The 17,285-nt window shown below is 44.8% G+C and overlaps 1 protein-coding gene across 6 annotated transcripts in view; it reads right to left on the bottom strand.

The window, feature by feature from the left end:
- Positions 1–10,995: 10,995 nt before the first annotated feature.
- The window catches only part of JCAD (junctional cadherin 5 associated), a 79,670-nt gene continuing 73,380 nt past the window's right edge, over positions 10,996–17,285 (bottom strand). For all 6 annotated transcript variants that reach the window (XM_054991477.1, XM_054991476.1, XM_054991473.1 and 3 more), the window contains exon 4: positions 10,996–13,101. In XM_054991477.1, coding sequence (XP_054847452.1) covers positions 13,067–13,101 — 35 coding nt within the window. In that variant the 3' untranslated portion in view covers positions 10,996–13,066. The remainder of the gene's footprint in view (positions 13,102–17,285) is intronic.

Here is a 17,285-nt window from a genome sequence, read left to right as displayed (position 1 = left end):
AAATATTGGAATGAGCAACTGATCCCAAGGGATGTTATCTGGGCAGGGAGCACCAACCCTCTCAGAGGTATGTGAGATTTGGACACAAAGCGTGGGCTATTTTATGTTTGCACGGAAGATGCAAAAAGGAGGAGGGAGGGTGTTGGTGTACCAGGTTATTTTAGCTGAATAGCATTTTGCGGCTGTTCCAGAGGATGGGAAATATTTGATTCCTTGTTATGGCAGTGCTGTTCTCACAGAGCCAAACCAGATCTGTTTACTCCTAAGCAAATCCCACTGAGTCCAGTAAGATTTATTCCCAAGTAAATGTAAATCAGTTTGCCACCTTAGTCATCACAGATAGTGCTAGTTAACTGTTCCAGCCCAAGTGGCAGAGCATCTCAGCTGCACGTAATGTCAGCAGCAGAGTGGGTTGTTCAAATGAACCAGGAGCGCCACTGGCAGAAAGTCTCCTCTGCTTAGAGCTGCCCCATCAGGCCTGCATCAAGGGGGGGGGGGGGCATAAGCCTGCCTGTCAAAAAGGGAAGTTGGGTGGGAGTTGTGTCTAGTTTACAGTGTTGTTCTAAAAGGCAGTAGTTCAGGAAGTTTTGTCATCTGTACGTGAGTTTCAGGACCCTGAATTTGTTCTCTTCAACCACTTTAGATGGGGTATATGGAGTATTCAGAGCATGAGGAGAAGTGGCAGTGTTGTGTAGTAGTAGTTAGAGTGTTGGACTAGGATTTGAATCCTGGTGTTGGACCAGGTTTGAATCCCAGCTCTGCCATGGAAGCTCGCAAGGTGACCTTGGGCCAGCCACAGACTCTCAGCTTCAGTTGTTGTGAAGATAAAATAGAGGAGACGAGAATGATGTAAGCTGCTTTGGGTAAACAAATCTTTTCACTTGCATCCTTTGTAATCTTATGACTACCACATAATGTCGGCTACGGCTAACCATCTTGTCTTCTATGCTGGAGCAGCGCTGCCTCCTTTCTATTTCCTGGTTCTTGACACATTTGCTCAGAGCCCTGCCTCAGTTTTCAAAGTGTAACATGTGCAGATGTCAAGCAAGATCTGGATAATACACAAGGAGCACATCATGCACAGGGAATGCATGACCACCTGTCTGTCAGGCTGCTTCATTCCAGCTCCCAGGACCACTGCCATCAAACATCAGGGCTTCTAAGAATGAACAGATACTAGGGCCGTTTCCAGACGGCTTACCGGCCCCCGGAACGTCGTGCCACGGTGTGGGGAAAACGCGAAATATCACATTTTCTCGCGCGAGTTTTGCACGATGTCACGCAAAACTCGCGCGAGAAAACGTGATATTTCACGTTTTCCCCGCACCGTGGCGCGACGTTCCGGGTGTCGGTAAGCCATCTGGAAACGGCCCTGATCTGGCGTGATCTTCCTCATTGGGCAACTAGGCCGGAACGCTTACTCCTTTATTAGGGGAAACTGCTTTTTTCCTCTTAGCGCTGCTAAATTGAACTGCATGATAAACCAGAAGACAAACATAACAGGAATGTAATACCCTTCTTAACAGTAAAGCAATAATAAAAGGTGTTATAGTTTGGATTCCCTCCCCCCCAACACAGCTCAGTATAGACAATAGTTTTGTCTGTTGAAGAAGACAACAAAGAAAATTCTCTTGGATAACGGGGTACATACAAGCTGTGAGCTTCATTTTTGGAACACTGGTGAGTTTGGATCTTGAATTAGGCCTGGGGCGAGTAACTAGTCGTCGCACAGCCAGTTAGTTCAGTCAGTTCCTGTCAACTAAGCAGCATGTGGGGGTTATTGTGAGGACAAAATGGAGGAGGAGCAGACCACAAAGAGCCCAAGACCCTGGGCTCTCTGATATTCACTGGGAAAAGTTATCCTACTCTGACCATTATGTTTGGAAGACTTTCACAGCCAAGTCATTCTGCCTTTAGCTGAGGATGCTGCGCTTAGGGCTAGGTTTTTAAACTGCACCTCGCTTTGGGGAGGAGGTTGTCCTCTTCATTTGGGCTTATGTGAAACATAATGAAGGGCTAATCCTCATACCATCATCAGCTATACTATGTAATTGGCTTCAGTTTGAGACCTTGAATTATTCTTGATTATAATTAACATTATTAATTGGGCCCTCAGTTTTGCTGACTGTTTTGTGACTTTCTTTCCGTCAGGCACTCCTTTTCTGAGGAAAACTTTGAGCTCTTTCCTCATTGCTGCTCCATATCATGAAACCAGTCAGTTGGTGATGCCAGGTGACCTGAAACTTCAGGCCTACTGTGCTACACAGAAGCCTGCCCTCTCAGGAGCTGCAGACCTGCATGAGGTACAGAAAGTCAAACAGAAAAATCTTACACATTGATTATTTTCCTTGTGAGTTTATTTCTCTCTTGATTTAAAGGTACCATCTGAACACAATTTCAAATACTGTCTTGTAAAAGCAAGTGGGATTTAGTCTGGTGTAGGAGATGGCAGGGCTGAATATGGAGATGGAGAACACTAGGGCTCACAACCTTCACCCCCTCCATCTGACAGAACAGGGGGTTGGGGGAAAGGCATGGGGAACGGGCCCAGGAGCCCCGCAGTGTGCTCCCCTATGCTCTGGAGCACTTTGCTCCCTCAGTCGGAATGAAAGGCAGACACAGTATTTGGGTTCTAAAATGGGCCGCTTTATTAAAATTACAATTAAATATAAACTACGGCAAGGGCCTAACTAGCGGTACAGGTCAGGCCCTGGGGTCACTGCTGGACCCCGCCCTGACCTGTCTGGGCGAGCACCCGCTGCCCCGGGTGCGAGCCATCCACCAATGGCTGGGACCCGGCCTGGCCAGGCGGAGTGGTTCACCCCTGTAAAGCTCCCCCACCCGGCCGTACGGCAGCGGGGGGAGACTGGCTTGTCCAGGGGTTCCCCACCCAGGGCGTCTGACCTTGCAGCTGGGCCGTATGGCAGCCAGCCGCTCCTGAAAGACCCCAATTCCCCACCAATGGGGAGGTGCCAAGGGTGCTCACCGGCCCGCTACAGATTTTCCCTAACTAAAATTCTGCCACCAGGGAATTACCTCAGTCCCACCATGCCAATTACCTTCCTCTTTTCACAGTGCAAGGTAGGCGAAAAAACTCCATTCCCAAGTGCCAATCAGGGACAAGGAGAGAAAAATTCCTACCTGGCCCAAAAGGCGACCGGCTAATCCTGCACTGCAATAGGGGGAGGTGGGTGGGCCGAGCATGAGGCACAACTGAAGGCAATGGGGCGGAGAAGCCAGCTAAGGCTACAGGCTCTGCCCCCAGTGCTAAGCCCTGGATGCCAGGGTGTGCCTTCTGCTTTCCTCCTCTTTCTAATCATAGGAAGCATCACATTTCTTACCCTTTTCTAATACTTTAACATTTTGTTTGCTTGCTTGCTTGCTTGCTTGCTTGCTTGTTTATTATCTGCCTTTCTCACTGAGACTCAAGGCAGATTACAAAATGTGGGTCAATGTGATCAATGGTTGGACATTCGATAACAATGCAATAGGGTATGGGCTGAAGAAATTTGTGTACAAACATAAATCCCAATACAAAGCTGAAACAAAGCATAAGCAGACATGGCATATTAAATGACACAGAAACTTTCCAGTATAGTCCCTAGCTCCTGACCCTTAACCAAAGCATCTCTCTGGACCATTTCCTTACAGCACAGACTTCTTATCTGTGTAACAAAGCCCTCTTGAATGGTTTATTTTTGCATGGTTTGTGGAAAGCTAGGAGAGTGGGAGCCCTCCAGTTTGGTGTAGTGGTTAAGAGCAGCAGGAATCTACTCTGCAGAACTGGATTTGATTCCCTACTGAAGGAATTAAAAATAAAAAGTATATTCTCTCTTTGTCATTCTAATGACAAGGTGTTAAAGGATGTGGTTGTCATGAAGCTAAGACCGTTGAACTCAGGCGTATAGTAAAGGAAATAGAGATGTCTAGGACAGCTGAACTTAGACATCAAAGGAAATATAGATGTGAAGTGTTCTGAGAAAACGTACTTTTGTGGTTAAAACAGCAGACAGGTGAATGCTAGAACAAAGTGTGCATGCTTAATGAAGCTCATAAATATTATCTGCCATGCCTTGAATAAGTAAAAAGCTAATTTTAATGGTCATGCAATGTATGTGAAGGGAGAATATCATGTAATATGTTAAAGGCGGTCCAGAAAGTCTGTGACTCCTGAGTACTCCAGCCAATGGGGAAAAGGAGAGGGCATGTGACAGCTGGGGATAGGATATGTGTATTTTTCAGTGTATGAAACAATACTATAAAAGAATGATTTTCGCTGTAATCAGGCAGTCTGGTTGGCAGCTGCTGACCAGCCTCCTTTCTTGTATACAGTAAAGCTTATATAGTTGATCTATTGGCTTCGGCATTTTTATGCTTTAGAAGAGACTATACCACATTTCCAACACCACTCCTTCACTTGAAGCCAGCTGGGTGACCTTGGATCAGTCACAGCTCTCTCAGCCCCACCCACCTCATGGAGTGATGGTCATGAGGATAATAATAACACCTTTTGTAACTCACTCTGAGTGTGGTATTAAGTTGTCTTGAAGGGCAGTATATAAATCGAATGTTATCATTATTATTAACTTCATCAAGCAGGCCATTACATAAGGTGAGTGCCACAACAGAGAATGCACATGTACAAGTAGCTGTTGATTTTGAAAACTTGCAAGGTGGTACCTGCAGAAGGCTCTGTTCAGATGAGAGAAGCTGCCATGGGGGGGGGCATAGGAAGAAAGGCACCCCTGCAAATATGAAGGACCCAGACCATGAAGGGCTTTGTATGTGATAGCAAATACCTTGAATTTAGCCCTGTTACTGATCGGTGCCAATGGAGTGGCTGTCTGATGTAGCCAGTTTATTATAATGCTTTACTCTTTCTTTGTAACATTTCTTTGTTCTGTAAAATGCTTGTCACACAGGACACCAACACGGTTTCTAGGTATAACTCAAAATGAACAGTGTGGCTAGATAAAATTAGGAACAGTGAAGTTGCAGTTCTGATCTGAGCTCAAGAGATAAAGACTGAATCCACACTTCCTTTTTGTTTCCGTGCCTTTTTTGCAACTGTGGTGTTGTTCAAGCAGATACTCACACGCTCTCCCATTCCACGTGTTCCCCACCATCACCGCGCCACAATTGCACCTCCTTTCCGTACCACGTGATAATGGTGGAAATCTGTTTTTGCCCGGCCCTTTTTTAAAAAAAAATGGGCTTTCATAGCACATTTGCACAATAAAGAAAGGTCAGTATACAGGAAAACCTACTTTGTGAGCAACAGGGTTTCCAGAGAATGTTTTAATGTGACAAATTATTTTCAAATTTGCCCGCCATAACAACCAGCCAATTGTTAGAAAGTGGTCTGTGACAAGCAAAAAATGGGCCAATCAAAGTTGAGAGGGAGGGGACCTTGTCATTTCTTAAAAGTTGGAATATCAGTATAGCGCAAAATTAACTTTTTTTTAAAAAAAAAGGGAAGTGACATGCGTCATCAACGCTGACGATGGAGGAGGGAACCGCCCACTATAACGCTTTACTCAGTGGCGTGTGGAGAACTGATTGCGCCACAAAGACGCACTGGGAGGGTGAATGTGATGATGCACAGCATAGTAGCGGAATGAACCCAACTGCCATGACTGTGCAAGATAAGTGGATGGTGAGTGCGTGTAGATTTGGCCAAAGTAAAGCTGTGTGGTCAGAGTTCCTTTGTCTATGAGAAGTATATAATGTATGCTAGAAATGCCTATAGGTCCGCGGTCTCAGGACCTTCTTGCCTGTGCTTAGGTCCACAGCTGTGTTGTTGTCTCTCTGTATAATCTTTGTCTCTTTGTCTGTCTATCTGGTTTCTTATGAGCTTGCTCCGGTTGTCAAATAGAAGGCTTTTTCACAGATCGCTTTTTTCAGATTCCTGTATTAAAACTCATATCTGGGTCCCAGATGGGTTTGGAGAAGTGAATTGTAACTACATGTCTTGGAGTTGAATGTAATTGCCGTCTTTGAACACTCTTGACAAAGATCTTAGGAAACAGGAGTGCAGGTCCCTGTTGAGCATTACTGGTGGTTGTGGTGTCTTCCCCTGCACGCCCTGGGTCCCATCCTGTGGATTCTCCCGACCGAGAGGTGGCAGCCATGCCGGCTCCTGCTGTTGTCTGGATCTACAGTTGCCTTTGAACAAGGAAGATAGAGTGCACTCCGGTTGTGAATTTTGGACTTGCAGGTGGCTTCAGCTCAACTTTTTTTCACATGAGGAATGGACATTTGTATACTATATAAAATTGTTGCATGAATTGTGGATGTGAATGGAACGATTGTGTATTTCATTGTTGATTTATTGAGCTCCTAGCACTTTATATAAATAGAATCTTCTTGATAAATTGCTGCTAGAGTAGCTTTGTCCATTTAATTTGCTGTTTGGTGCCCTTTAAGAACGCTTAGGTCTTCGAGATCTTACCGCTGTAGATCATTCCCCCCCCCTGTGTACAGTATACTACGTGGTGCCCCCTTTATATTTTTCAGTAGCTACTAATAATAACTGAATTGCAGAGTTCTGTATGAACTGGAGAGCCAGAGTTGACTCTGAGGGGAGACCTATGTAGAGTGCATTGCAGTAATCTTGGTGCTACTGTGGCTAGGTCAGCTGTTTCAAGGTAGGGGCCATCTTCTGGGCTAGACTGAGTTGGAAGAAGGCCTTTTTTGCAGCTGTATTCATTTGCATCTCCAGCAGCAGTGGTAGATCCAGCATAACACCTAAGCTTTGATCTCTGACTTCCCAACCAGCATCAGTTCTGTCTTGTCTGGGTTGTTTTAATTTGTTCACTTTTAGCCATTTGAGTACAGCTGTTAGACAGCGACCCAAGATCTCTTTGCATCAACTGATGATTTGGATAATGAGATATAAAGCTGGGTATCGTCCACTTATTGTTGACATCCAGTTCCGTAGCTACAAATGATTTCTCTGAAAGGTTTTACATAGTGGTTGAATAACATGGAAAGATAAGAATGCACCCTGTGAAACTGTACAAGATAACTCCCACCCTGAAGATAGCTTGTCACCCACAGCAACCCTTTGACTCGGTTCCATGAGAAACTATTTAAACCAGTCCAAGGCACATCCCCTGATACCTACTTCTGCCTCCAAACTCCTCAACAAGATGGCATGATCTACTGTATCAAAGGCTGCAGATAGTTCCAGGAGGAGCAACAAACCAGCATGACCTTTGTCTATATTCAGATGGACGCCCACTGGGTGCGAGCCCAGTGCTCCAGCCCCTTCAGTCAAGACTCCCAGGTTTCACTAGCCAAGCCCGAGGCCTTACCCCAGAGCAGATTAGACCCGGCCTGCCTGCAGAGCGTAGGACAGCATACCTTCTTTCTCTGTGTCATCATTTTCCTAGTCTACACTGTAAGCCTTTTGGGACAGGGGCCTTTTGTGGCATGCTTCTGCTGTCTAGTGTATAAATAAGGATGAGCAAAAATATTGGCAGGCTCTTCAAAGGCAGCCCCCTTCTATGATGATATCGATGCTGCAGAGAGAACAAAGGAAGATATTCGTTCTGTGATGTTATCCAAATGTTATTGCGGTTGCTTTGCCTTGGCTTTCCTTCTTTCTAACCCTTGGAATCCTCTTCTGAGCCGTCTGTCTTGAATCAAGATCCCCAGCAATGATTTAGTTTTGGCAGCAGAAAGTGGTCCCAAACACATAAAAGGTCTCCCTGGAAAAAAAATCACCTGCTTTGCTTATGGAGGCACAGGGACTGTCAGGCATTGTCTGGCGTCTCCATTTGCTCATCTTCCTTCAGGAGTTCAGCCATGGCTCCTGGGGATGGCTCTGGTTATTCTCAGCAACAGGCTCCGGCAAGGAAGCCGTGCTTTCTGCTGCCTAGAATGGAAAGTTCCCCATTTGTTTCATAAGCACGATGTTATTGTGGTTTTCTTGGCTGGAGTATTTCATTTTTATTTCTAATCTCTGCCATGTGTCGGTCAATAAGAATGTGGGGCTTGCCTAATCTCTCCTCCCTCCATCACCCCTGACACATGCATGCAATTCTCCAACCCCATATTGCAAGCATATTGTTCTGAGTGGGTGGGAGGGTGCCTTGTGGAACCACTAGACGTTCCCAGCAAACTGAACATGAAAGATCAGAGTATGTAGCATTTGCTCCACTTCCCTGCAGAGAGATTTAGTAGATAATGGCAAGCACAAAAGCAATTAGCAATAAAACTGTCTCTGGTTTGCCTCAATAGCTCCAGAAGTTTAGCCGATATCTGTGGACAGGCTGGGTGTGAATTGCCAATTATCTCTCCTAGTAACGTGTGATCCGTGCTGCTTGCTCATGAATCAGATTCTTCAAGCTCGTAAAAGCACCACAGAGCAAAAGCCTGTCAAGTCTGTAAAACACACTGCTTAACTCTCCTGTTTCTTAAATGGTGGACGCTTCAGGATAGCCTATAAAGAAGCAGCTTCCTCGGGAGCAGAGGAGGGTGGTGAAGTGTGTGTGTTGGGGGGGGGGGTGCATTGGCAAAATATGTTGATTTACAAATAGCAAAAAGGGCTATAAACCCTGGAGCCAGAATTACGGGCTAATTTGTACTTTGAACAAAGGGTGGGAGGAGGGCATAAGGGCAATCAGTGGCATTGTGGTGAAAATAGGCAGTTTCTTCTGCTTCCACACCAGAAACAAAACGTTTCTCCCACACCCCCTTTCATTTTTATTTATTTAGATATTTATGCCCCCCCTTCTCCCCAATGGGCACTCAAAGTAGCTTATAAGATTCGCCTTCTCTCCTCACACTAAGAACCCTGTAAGGTAGATCAGGCCGAGAGTAACTCACCTGGTGATCTTCTGAGGCAGAGTAAGGATTCAAACTTGGGACTCCCAGATCCTAGTCTGACACTCTAAACACCACGCCAGGCTGGCTTCTAGAATTCCAACGCATCACAGATTGAGGGGCCCCACTGTGGCAGCCCATTGACCGGATCAGTCACTGCTTAGCAGCCTCACCGTCTCGGGCCCCCAAACTGCTCATTGAACAGTACTTACTGGCCTACTTAGGTAAGGAAAAGTCATTTCTGGTGGGAAGTGGAGAATTGATTCTTTCCTCATGTGATGTGTTCCTGCCCCAATCTGCTTCCTTCCCCCTCCCCGCCAAAGGATTATACATATAAACACGTTGGGGTTACACTCCTGCCTCAGTTGCATTCCCCCCCCCTCTTTGATGGCTGTAGGATTAGACTCTAGGATGAGTTTTTTTAGCTTTGGAGGTTTCAAATGTGTTTTGATTCTATATATGACTCATGATTGGTATAACTGCTGGTTATGATTTAGTGCCAATGTTGGATTTTATTCGTTTTGGAAGCTGCTTTACAAAGCAAACTGCGAGAGATAACTATTTTAAAACAATGGATCGGTAACTCAACCCTGCACCAACTGCCTTTCCTATAGGGACCTTTTCCACATGGGTTCCATGCTCCTGCAGTAATATTTTTCCTGCTTCCCACAGCATCATGTTGCAATTCCTGCACCTTCTGAGCTTTCCCTGCTTTTTCTCCAATCTGTTCCAAATTTGCTATGCTGCAAAGTTTTGACAAGAGATTTCAGCAAAGCCTAGATGGCTGCCCTGCAGACTGGAAAGCTCAGATATTCCCAATCTCACCCACATGGGAAGCGTTCTGCCTGTCCAAGACCTTGCATTTCTCTCCCACCATTAGGGTGATGTTTTTTTTTTAAAAAAAAAATAGCAATGGAATATAATTAAATCAATCTATCAGGTCCTCGAAATCCCGTTTTCATTTTTTAACGTCTCTAGCTCCTTTCATTGCATAGCTATAAGGGGAAAGGCACATCTTGCAATGAAAGGGGCTACAGACTTTTAATACTGTATAATTCAGAGAACCTGGGAGAAACATGGTTATAATGATATCCAATTGTCCATTAAAAATACTGAAAAGTCCCCAGTGGAATGGTGGGCAGCCACTGCCAGAAGACTGGGGCAGAGCAACCTGTCCTGAGGACTCCCCATGGCTGCTGCATTGTAGCAACTGGGAAACCATACATGCCAGTCCGTGTGTGGAAAAAACAGGCTACTTTTTGAACTACTCATCCATAATGCCATTTTGTCTGGGACAGTCAACATTTGCATGTGAATGTCAACATTCCCTGTAACGTGCATAATGTGTATTCAGGGAGATCAGGTGGCACTGGCCTGCCACAGGGAAAGAGTTGTAGAAATGTGAGTAGGCACAACCTGGTGGGGCATCAGATCTGAGAAGGGGAGGTGTTTGGCCTGGTGGGTGAAGCTGCCTCCTGGTCCACAGCTGGAGGCAGGATCTTGGCTTTCAGAAGCCTTAGGCCTCATGTGGAAGGGAAAGGGATAAGCCAAGCCATGCTTCCTCTTCCTTTTGTTGAGGTGCTCTCTGATTCTTCCTTCTGGCCCACTTGCTTTGTCAGCTTTGGGAAGGGGCAGTCATGACCATTTCCTTGGCCTGGGGCTGCAAAGGTTTTATTGGTTTTAAAGTTATATGTATTTTAAATTACTATACTGATTGTAATCCACCCTGAGCCTGCTGATGCGGGGAGGGCAGAATATAAATTGAATTAATTAAATGAATGAATGAATGAAATGAAATGGCCCTTGTGTTCCCCAACCCTGCTGCTTGGGCCAATCCACCCTTTGAGGCGTCTCCCACAGCCGCTGCTTTGCCAGAGTCATGCTGGCCACCTGGACCGAGGAAAGAGCTGGAGCAGCTGCGCCCCATACACAAGTGTCCAGTGATCAGCAGTAACTGGCCTAGCTGCACCTCCCAACAGCCTGTGTTGGATGAGCGGGTCCCTGCTGAACTGGCGGCATGTTGGACCCCCCCACCCCCACGACAACCCTTGAGATGAGCGAGAGAAGCTTCTAAATCCCAGACATCAACTACGATATCGATGTTTTGAGAAACCAAACGGGAATGACAGAGACCACAGTGCAACAGAAGAAACCCAGACGTGCCTGTAAAGCCAAGCCATACAGCTTTATTTTAATGTATAACAAACTTTAAATATTTAATAAAGATTCTGTGTAATAGAATCATGTGGTACAGATAAGCAGTTATGGCTGCCAAAAGCACATTAGGTGGATAGCTTAATATTTGGCCAAGTTGTGGGACCACTGCAACATTAAAAGGAATTTGAAATGCTGAATATATAACATGGAGAAGAGAACCAACATATAAAAAAGGCCAATCCAGGCAGACACAAATAAACGTTGAGATGGATGTTAGTAAACAAAACTTAGAAGCACAGACATTAGAAGATCTATGTAAATAAGTGTGGTACAGGTTTAACGGTATTAATCCTAGAAGAATTAACAGTGTTAATCCTAGAAGAATGTACACTTGGAATATTATTGGGGGGGGGGTGATTTTTCTTTTTAAAGGTGACAATATAGTTCCCTCTCTGCAAGAAACCCAGCAGAGCAACAGCTGGATCATATAAACTGCTGCATGAAGACAGCTGCTCGTAAGGTCTGGCTTAAGGGGCCCAGCGTGGGCATGCCTGCTTCTGCTCCAGGAAAGACGGCTGGACACAGGACTCATGGCTGCCTCAGCTCTCAGCCCAAAAGCTATCATCAAGCTAGTGTGGGCAGGGGGCACAAGCTCTTACATGCCGCAAGTACCTTGAAGGAAGGTGTAAAGCTGCTTCACTTAAATCGAGTAGCAAGAGATGGGACAAAGCTGTCCTGAGAAATAGGTAAGAGCCAACCAATTGGGCCTCCCATCCCCTGGGCAAGTTTGCTCTACCGCAAACCTTCACTGCAGATGAAGCCACTCCAGGGGCTTTGGGCGCAACCTGTTACCCACACCTGCTCTACTTTTGCTCATTCCAGTCTGGGGAACGTTCTGGCTGGAAGACCATCGCAGATCATTCGCTGCTCTGTTCTTACCTGAATGCAGTGATCCAACGAAGAAAGCTAAAAGCTTTGTAAATACACAGATATATTTAGAGAGAGATTTATATGTAAACACACTCACACATGTATGCACACACACATGCCTCTTTTTACAATAATAGAAAGTGGCAGTTGTTAACAGGAGGATAAAAGTGGAATGTGCACGCACATGCGCAAGTGAACCCTTCTTGAACCCTTCTGCTTCTCTGAAAGCCACAGCGGCTTAAAAAATAGGCAAGGTACATCTTGCAAGCTGGTCAACTGTTAGCGATTGCTTCTGCAGTAGAAAAATAGATCTCATTGTGTAAACACACAGAAAAAAAAGATTTGTTTTGTTCTGCTATGTTAAACAAGCAATTTGGTCACATAAGACATTTTTAGCTATGAAATGAAAAGGGGGAGGGGGTAGAACCAACATATCACTGAGTGCAAAAAAAGGAGCCGGGATGTGACTGCGAGTATTTTGAAATAGCAAGTCCACAGCAGTGGCTGTCCCAGCCATAATGACGACAACGGCATGGCCTTTTCCTGCTGGAGCTTTGGCTTTCACTTCCTTTGCTAATGGCAAGCTGGAACCTTAAATCACAGGCCCTTTCTCAAGTCAAGATTGTTTCACAGTCAATCAGCCATCCTGCCCACTGGCTTGCATTCGCTTGAGCTGAAAGAGCAGCAGCTCTGGATGCCATTTATAGCCAGCATTAAACAAAGCTTAGAGTTCAGAGGTTCGGGTGTTTAGCTTAGAAAATTCACATTCTTTCAAAATTCATTTTGTTAATCTCCTCTGTTTACACTTCACACAGAGAAATAAGCCAATCTCCACCCCCCTCCATCAAGTTTACCATCCTGACTGAACGTTGTTAAAATGACCAATCCATGCCAAGTAGAGGCATTAAGTCTTAATGCTTTTTTTTTAAAAAAAGACAGATGGTTCCAAAATGAGAGGATTTTAAAACATTTTCCTCCTCCTCTTTTGTATAAGCTCCATAAGCAGTGGGAATATGGAGTACTTATTTCCCCCTGTGGCAGCAGAAAGGCTGTGTCAGGACAACATTCAAGCTGAAAAAAATTCCCGTATGATGGAACCCAGCAAAATGCTCCAGAGAGGGTGGAAATCTCTCGAGTCTCCTCTTTTGTGTCACACCCTTTCCACTCTGGTGGGGTCATACGCATCTGCAAAACAGGAAAGGCAGCCATTACTATGAGTGACAGTAATTTATACTACTGTTTCCTTGCTTGATAGTGTGATACAGGATCCGTTCACTTGACAGAGGGCTATGCCATTAGAGACCCTGCACAGGACTGCAGCCTTACAGAGCGCTTATAATATGCCAAGCACTTAAGTTTCTTTACATTGCTTATTCTCAAACCTATCCTGTCTGGTAGGCCGTTAATAATCCATTTAACAGATAGCTCACAGGGACTGAAAAAACACAATGTCTTGTCTAAAGATATCCAATGCGTTAAATACTGTGGTAGGATATAAACCCAACTGCACACTGGCTCTTAACACTGTTAATGCTATTCTAGGATATCCAGTTCATATTTCATTGGGGTTTGTGAAAATTCATCACTGGATGAATCAAGATTGCTTACCATTAAAACAACATCACAACATAAGAAACCATTACAGGTAAAGGGCCCATACTTTCCAACAATTCCCCTTCTCTGCAGCCTCTGCCTTCTCATTCCATCGCCTGGAGGGACGGCAAACTGGCCACAGAGAATACAACCACCACCACCGCAGCCACCCAAGCCACAAGGGCACTGGTGGTGGCTGAACCCACAGAGTGGTTGGTAGCTGTCCCCATCCCAATCTTGGTAAGGGCAGGGGTGGGCTTCCCAACCTGGACAATTTTTTAAAAGTAAGCCTCTAGCACCCTTCCTTGCAGAGATAGAAGGGGAAAGGCATCTCTCTCCAATGAAAGGAGCTAAAGACTTTTTTAAAAAAAATTGAAGCAGGGGAATAATGTTACATATTGTTATAATGCAATATTCAGTCACTGATTTTTTTTTAAAAAAAACCTCTAGCAGTGCAGAGGAGGCTGGTGGCCACTGCCAAGGGAACAGGGCAGAGGAACTATGGGGAAATTCACCACATGGAAACCCCATTGCTGCGGAGCTGTATTAGCAGTCACAGCAGCAATGGGGAAACTATGGGCGCCTGTTGGCCTTTCCACTCACTACACCGTTATTTCGATCTCGGAGCCAGCCAATTCATAATGTGTAGAAACAGCAAGCTGACATTTTGTCTCCCTCATTATATTTTTACTGCTTGTGTACGTGTTGATGCAGAAAGTCAACAGCAAAACGCTGCAAGTGCCACTGCACTCCCATTGACAGCACAGCAGTCATATGTGCCCTTGTGCATGGACTGGTAGAGGGGTGATCCAGCCAGCATTGGACACTGAACCCCAAAATTCTAGTTTGTTATGCTCAGCAAGAGAATCACAAGACCTAAAAACCATAAAAAAATATCTGAGAACTGAATATTGAAAATCTGTCCTGACTGAGGGAGTGAGAGCTGAAGTGCAGTCTCTTGGTAAGCCTGGTAAGGTTGTACTAAAGCTGTCCTAGATGGAGCCGGCAGCTTTCTCTCCAGTGCAGACCCATCTACCAGGTGTCACAATTTCAACTATGGATACTTCAAGGACACTGGCTTTAGCCCATTCATCATCCCATCCATCTGCAAAAATGAGTCACTAAAAATCCATCTCTACTTCAGAAGATGCATGGATTTCCAGCCACAGAACTGAGCACCACAGAGGGGATACGGAAGTGTTTTGATAGATCAAACTGAGCCCTGATATAGGGTCATTTTAAAAACCATATCCTGCTGGCTCAGTGTGTTTGCATACGCGTGTCTAATGAAATAAGAGGATCTACCCCACTATATCCACACCTATTCGCTGTATTGTACCCCTGGAGTCAAATTTCTGGCAGCAATTTTAGATAGCTTAAAGTAATACTCAAGAGGTCAAGAAAATTTCCATATTGCTATCTGATACAGATGTGAAAGTATCTTATAAAGTCTATTCGCGGTTGCAGCAAAAAGATAAAAAGCATCTGTAACTAGTGGGGAATCTTGATAGATATTTATTTCATCTTTTTAATGTATTTTGTTTCGATTTCTATTCCGCCCTCCCCACGTTAGCAGGCTCAGAGCGATTACATTTATGCACATTAAAATTTACAGTTAAAACACAATAAATACAATATGAATATTTAAAAATACAAATACAGTGCAGCACTAATTAATTCAGTTGAACCATTTCCACTTTCACTAAAAATAATTAAGCATTTAAAAGTTTCTTTGGAGGTGGATATTTTGATGGGGAGCGCTTCATTTTACCCTATTCAGCCGGCAGGGGCCTGACCCAGCATCAACCATACGCCTAGTGGAACAGCTCTGTCTTACAGGCTCGGCAGAACAATAACAAATCCTGCCAGGCCCTGGGCTCATTAGACAGAGCATTCCACCAAGTTGGAGCCAGGACCAAAAAGACCCTGGTTCCGGTCGACACTAGGCGGGCCTCCCTGGGTCCTAGGTTGTTATTTGCTGTAGTTGTATTGGTATTTTTTAGTTCTTGGCGTTTATGGAGTCAATATCAACTGTATATTTTATTTGTGAATTGTAAATTTGTTACAGTGGCTTATTGCAATAAACTTACTACCAATACTGAAAAAAAACCTACATAAAATCCTACAAGTTCCCAGAGATTATGATCAACTGTAGCAGATAAAGAACATCCTACTATTACATTTTAAGAGGCCCTTTTTGGTCAGTTTTGATGTTATGCAATAAAATCTGATTTGCCCACTGGAGAAAAAGCATGAATACCACAATGAAGGGCCATTTCCACATGGCTTACCGCTGCTCGTAACAACCCGGAAGATCGCGCAAAAAATGCGGAAGATCGCGTTTTCTTGCGCGAGATTTGCACAATGTCACATGACATCGCGTAAATCTTGCGTGAGAAAATGCTATCTTCCGTGGGTTTCGCGCGATCTTCCGGGTTGTTACGAGCAGCGGTAAGCCGTGTGGAAACGGCCAAGGTGAGCAACACCAGGGGGTTGTAACTTCCATGGTTTGCATCTTTCCTGCTGATAAAGACAGCTCTGAAGATCTGGCAAATTCTTAAGTCCACAGGCTATGTAAATAAGCACAAAGTATCCTTTCTTGAACGTGGCTCTTCTAAGGCCAACTCTCTCATTTTAAAATTATAGGTACTTCTTATAGTTACTTTAGAAGCTACTTTTGAAAATGACAACTGTCTTTGAATGAAGCAGGAGCAACGCTGGGGGCAGAATTCCTACCCAGTCTTTCAGATCATATGCAATTTCTCAGCAGCCGCTAACTGGCTATTCTGAGACACAAAAAAAGTAATTACAGTAGATCCTTTTTAAAATACACTGTTTCGCAGCAGGACTTTGAAGCTCGCTCTGAAATCTTCCCTCCCTTCTACCACTCAAATTCCTTACCACCGCTCAGACTCCAAATGGCAGGCTCTCTTTAAAGTACAGGAGAACTTTTTAGAACTGAAAGGATCCCATTGTCTAAGGGCTGAGTCCTGCATTCTGTCATACAGATTCATTCTGGAACTGCTACTGTTAACTTTGTGCTGAAGGACTGGGGAGGCCCTCAGGGCAAAGCTGTACATGACACTGGCACTCCAGTTGTGTAATCTGACCCTGAAAAGCAATTGGGTGGTTGGATTAAGGGTCACAGCCCAGGGTGGAGATAACTCTCCTCCACTGCACTGTTTCCCCAAGTGGGAAAAGGTTCTTTCTGCCGAGAAGCAGCCAGCTTTTGGGGGGATGGAGGGTGGCAGAACTTTCAATTAGGAAAAAGCTGCAAGGAGAAAGATTTAATGTCCCTTCAAATACCAGACCCAAGCCAATTCACCCCACTCCAAGGCTGTTTTTTTAAGCCAAATTATATATCTGGATTTTCCAACCACTGAACTGTATGCCCTTTTAATGACTGGCAGTTGGCCCTTACAGTGATTGGCTCAGTTCTCTGAGTGGCAAGCAGTTTCACATAAAACACTGCCAATCATATGCCATCTTCCCAGGTTAGAAACATAGAGCTGGAAGATACCCCAAGGGTCATCTAGTCTAGCCCCTTGCACAATGCAGGAAATTCACAGCTATCTATCCACCCCTCACCTCCCCAAGTGACCCCTACTCTATGCCCAGAAGGAAACCCCCGCCCAGGATTTCCAGCTGTGCAAAGGAGAATTGTGTCTGTACATTCATGTCAATGTGGCATGCAAAACCTTAGTGCTTCAAATAAACACGTGAAAACCTATTACAATTAACTGCACCAAATTTCAAAAATTCCAGCCACTGACTGA

The sequence above is a fragment of the Eublepharis macularius genome, chromosome 11, assembly GCF_028583425.1.
Source record: "Eublepharis macularius isolate TG4126 chromosome 11, MPM_Emac_v1.0, whole genome shotgun sequence".
NCBI classification, from domain to species: Eukaryota; Metazoa; Chordata; class Lepidosauria; order Squamata; family Eublepharidae; genus Eublepharis; species Eublepharis macularius.
The sequence above is the reverse complement of the archived record's forward strand: the minus strand, read 5'-3'. Positions and strand labels throughout refer to the sequence as shown.